At 18.1% G+C, this 4,631-nt stretch overlaps 1 protein-coding gene across 1 annotated transcript in view; it reads left to right on the plus strand. All coding sequences in view use genetic code 6, as the record gives it.

The window, feature by feature from the left end:
• Positions 1 to 3,655, plus strand: part of TTHERM_002653529 (kinase domain protein) — a gene marked incomplete at both ends in the record, with an annotated part of 8,542 nt that extends 4,887 nt beyond the window's left edge. Inside the window, 8 exons of the mRNA XM_012800368.1 lie at positions 12 to 101; positions 392 to 481; positions 1,999 to 2,088; positions 2,292 to 2,381; positions 2,584 to 2,673; positions 2,877 to 2,966; positions 3,173 to 3,262; positions 3,535 to 3,655. Coding sequence (XP_012655822.1) covers positions 12 to 101; positions 392 to 481; positions 1,999 to 2,088; positions 2,292 to 2,381; positions 2,584 to 2,673; positions 2,877 to 2,966; positions 3,173 to 3,262; positions 3,535 to 3,655 — 751 coding nt within the window. The remainder of the gene's footprint in view (positions 1 to 11; positions 102 to 391; positions 482 to 1,998; positions 2,089 to 2,291; positions 2,382 to 2,583; positions 2,674 to 2,876; positions 2,967 to 3,172; positions 3,263 to 3,534) is intronic.
• Between the last annotated feature and the right edge of the window lie 976 nt (positions 3,656 to 4,631).

The following is a 4,631-nucleotide window of genomic DNA, read 5'->3' on the forward strand; positions in this document are numbered from 1 at the left end:
TTTTTAAAAAGTGGAAATTTAATTGGTGATTAAGGTACTTCAGGCTTAGGAATTGCTTTAACAAATTACACTAATCTCTACAGTTTGACACTTTTTCTTGGGTAAAAACAGTTTATTTGTATAGGATTGAGATATTTCTATTTTTAAAAATGAATTTATAACAATTAAACTTTTTTAATTTGTATATGAGCTTTTTATAAATTTATCAATCTTTTTCTTTTTTATTACACTTGTGTTTTTTTCTTTTATCTTTCTTAATTTCACTCATTTTTAATTTTCAACATTTGCTTATATTATTTGTTAATTCATTTCAGATAATTTCTTATTTTTCTTCTCTTTTTCCTTCTAAAAAACATATTTATTTTATATTTTTTCATCAATATTTAAAAAGTGGAAATGAAATTGATAATTAAAGTATTTCAGGTTTCGGTTTTGCTTTAGCAAATTGCACTAACCTCTCAAATTTGACACTTTATCTTGGGTAAAAATAGTTTATTTGTTTGTTTTGGATTGTGATATTTCTATTTATAAAAATCAATTTAAAACAATTAAACTCTTTTAATTAATGGTTTTTATTAGTTTTAATTATCTTTTTCTTTTTTATTTTGCTATTTCTTTTTTTATTTAATTTTAAATTTAATTTTTATTAATATTTTTTTTAATTTAATTTAACATAAAAATAGAAACTCAATCAATGTATTATAATAATTGAAAGTAAAAAGCAAATATCTTAAATCAAAAAGATTAGTTGGCTTTAAAATAAATTTCTGGTGATATATAAGTGATGAAAATAGATGAATAAATATTAAATATATGACTAGTAGAAAATAATATGTTTTCTTTTTTAATATTTTGTAATAAGATAATTTAACCTAAAATATAGATAGATAGATGGATAGATTTATTTTTATTTTTACATTTATAAATATCATATTTATTTTGGTAAATTAGTAGATAGCTTATTAAATAAATGATAGTTCATAAATTAAATTTATAAAGGTGGTATATAAGTTTTTTCATATTCTTTGAAAGAATAATTGAATAAAATATACATACAATACAGCACATATTTTCTACTCAGCCATAAAAATAATCACTTTAGCTTTCTAAGACTTAAAAATATGAAAAAAATTTTTTTAGAAAAATAATCATAAATAAATATCAAATCTATAGTTCCTACTATATTTTTAACTACACATTTTAAACAGAAATATTAAGATTTAATAATCAAATTTAGTTACACTATCTTTTTTGTAATTTATAAATTCATATAATATATTTGTTCTTTTTATTTACTTATGATTAATTAAATTTTCATAAATTGCTATACAATATTTTTGAAAAAAATAATAAATGATGTAATAGATTAAATATTATAAAAAATTTGAAGAAGTATTTTCTTGTTTTTTATTAATATAATTTCAATTTATTTTTAATAATATAAAAAGATTTTAAACTCCTCACTTTAATCTTATTAGGCTCTCCATATTGATCTGAGGTATAATTAATTTTAAAATATTACTGTTATTAATATTATCTAAATATTTAATATTTAGTTTATTAAAAATATTATTTTTCAATAGAATTTATCAACTATATTCTATTCAAACATTTTATTGATAAAAATGATTTTTTTAGTCATTTTTTTCCCTTTAAAAAGTTTAAATTCATTTTTATTTTTTATACATTTTTTCCTTCTAACACTTTTATTGAATAAAAACAGTTTATTTATTTTGGATTGTAATATTTCTATTTATAAAAATGAATTTAAAATAATTAAACCTTTTTAATTTGTTTATTAGCTTTTAATTGGATTTATTAATCTTTTTCTTTCTTATTGTACTTACTTGTGTTTTTATTTCTTCTATCTTTCATAATTTCACTTATTTTTTATTTTCAACATTTGCTTTTCTTATTTGTTAATTCATTTCTGATAATTTCATTTTTTCCTTCAAAAAAATTTATTAATGATATATTTTTTCTTCAATATTTAAAAAGTTACAATTAAATTGGTGATTAAGGTACTTCACGCTTAGAAACTGTATTAACAAATTGTACTAATCTCTCAAATTTGACACTTGATCTTCAGTAAAAACAGTCTATGAGTTTAAGATTATGATATTTCTATTTATAAAAATGAATTTAAAAAAATTAAGCTCTTTTAATTTGTTTATTAGCTTTTTATTACATTTAATAATCTTTTATTTTTTAATTTACTAGTTTTTGTATTTCATCTATCTTCTTAAATAATTTATTATTAATTTTATATTTTTTCTTAAATAATTAAAAAGTAGAAATTAAATTGGTGCAAGTGGTGCATCATGCTTAGGTTCTGCTTTAGCAAATTGCATTAATCTCTCAAATTTGACACTTTATCTTAGGTAAAAACAGTTTATTTGTTTTGGATTGTGATATTTTTATAGAAAAATGAATTATAAACAATTAAATCTTTTAATTTGTTTGTTATCTTTTTATTTTATTTATTAATCTTTTTCTTTCTTTTTTATTAATCTTGTGTTTATATTTCTACTATCTTTCTAAATAATTTATTAATTAGATATTTTCTCTTCAATATATAAAAAGTACTAACTAAATTGGTAATTAAGGTACTTCAGCCTTATGTTCTGCTTTAGTTAATTGCACTAATCTCTCAAATTTGATACTTGATCTTCGGTAAAAACAGTTTATTTGCTTTGGATTGTGATATCTCTATTAATAAAAATTAATTTAAAACAATTAAATTCTTTTAATTTGTTTATTAGTTTTTATTACATTTATTTATCTTTTTCTTTTTATTTTACGTATTTGTGTATGTATTTCTTCTATCTTTCTAAATAATTTATTAATTATATATTTTTTCTTCAATTTTTCAAAAGTTACAATTAAATTGGTGCAAGTGGGGCATCAGGCTTAGGTTGTGCTTTAGTAAATTGCATTAATCTCTCAAATTTGACACTTGATCTTGGGTAAAAACAGTTTATTTGTTTTGTTAGGATTGTGATATTTTTATTTATAAAAATTAATTTAAAACAATTAAACTCTTTAAAATTCATTTATTTGCTTTTTTTTAGATTTATTAATCTTTTTCTTTTTTATAAAACTTGTGTTTTTTTTACTTCTAACTTTCTAAATAACTTATTAATTATATGTTTTTTCTTCAATTTTTAAAAAGTGGAAATTAAATTGGTGATTAAGGAACTTCAGGCTTAGGTTCTGCTTTAGCAAATTGCACTAATCTCTCAAATTTGGCACTTGATCTTGGGTAAAAAACAGTTTATTTGTTTTGGATTGTGATATTTTTATTTATAAAAATGAATTTAAAACGATTAAACTCTTTTTATTTGTTTATTAGCTTTTTATTAGATTAATTAATCTTTTTCTTTCTTTTTTATTGTACTGCGTTTTTATTTCTTCTATCTTTCATAATTTCACTCATTTTTTATTTTCAATATTTGCTTTTATTATTTATAAATTCATATTTTTTCCTTCTAAATAATTTATTAGTTTTATATTTTTTCTTCAATATTTAAAAAGTTACAATTAAATTGGTAATTAAGGTACTTCATGCTTAGGAAATGCTTTAGCAAATTGCACTAAACTATCAAATTTGACACTTAATCTTGGGTAAAAACAGTTTATTTGTTTTGGGTTATGATATTACTTTTGAAAAATTAATTTAAAACAATTAAAACTTTTAATTTGTTTATTAGCTTTTTATTAGATTTAATTATCTTTTTCTTTTTTAATTTGCTAATGCTTTTTTTATTTAATTTTATTTATAATTTTTAATTCAATAATTTTATTCTATTTAATTTAATTTAATATAATATAGAAACATAAAGTAATTGAATGTAAAGAATAAATTAAGCAAATGTCTTAAATCAAAAAGATTAGTTTTCTTTAAAATAAATTTCTGGTGATAGACAAGTGATGAAGAAGGATGTATAAATATTAAAAATATGACTGGTTGAAAATAATTTGTTTTCTTATATTATATTTTGTAATAAGATAATATAACCAAAAATATAGATAGATAGATTTTTTTCATTTATATTTATGAATATTTTATTTATTTTGGTAAATTAGTAGATAGCTTATTAAATAAATGAGAGTTCACAAATTAAATTTAGTTAAATAAATAAATAAATAAATGAATATCTCTAAAACTAACCCTCTGTTTTAGTCAAAAACAATCAAAACTTTTAAAAAATAATCATAAATACTTCAAAACATTTTTTTATTTTAGTGAGTTCGCATTCTCACTATCCTTAATATCCAATCTATAGTTCCTACTATATTTTTAACTACACATTTTAAATAGAAATATTAAGATTTAATAATCAAAGTTAATTACACTATCTTTTTTGTAATTTATAAATTCATATAATATATTTGTTCTTTTTATTTACTTATAATTAATTAAATTTTCATAAATTGTTATTCAATATTTTTGAAAAAAAAAAATAAATGATGTAATAGATTAAATATTATAAAAAATTTGAAGAAGTAATTTCTTGTTTTTTCTTATTAACTTTCAATTTATTTTTAAAAATAAAAAAAGATTTTAAACTCTTCACTTTAATCTTATTAGGCTCTCCATATTGATCTTAGGTATAATTAATTTTAAAATA

The sequence above is a fragment of the Tetrahymena thermophila genome (genome assembly GCF_000189635.1).
Source record: "Tetrahymena thermophila SB210 genomic scaffold scf_8254355, whole genome shotgun sequence".
In the NCBI taxonomy this organism is placed as follows: Eukaryota; Ciliophora; class Oligohymenophorea; order Hymenostomatida; family Tetrahymenidae; genus Tetrahymena; species Tetrahymena thermophila.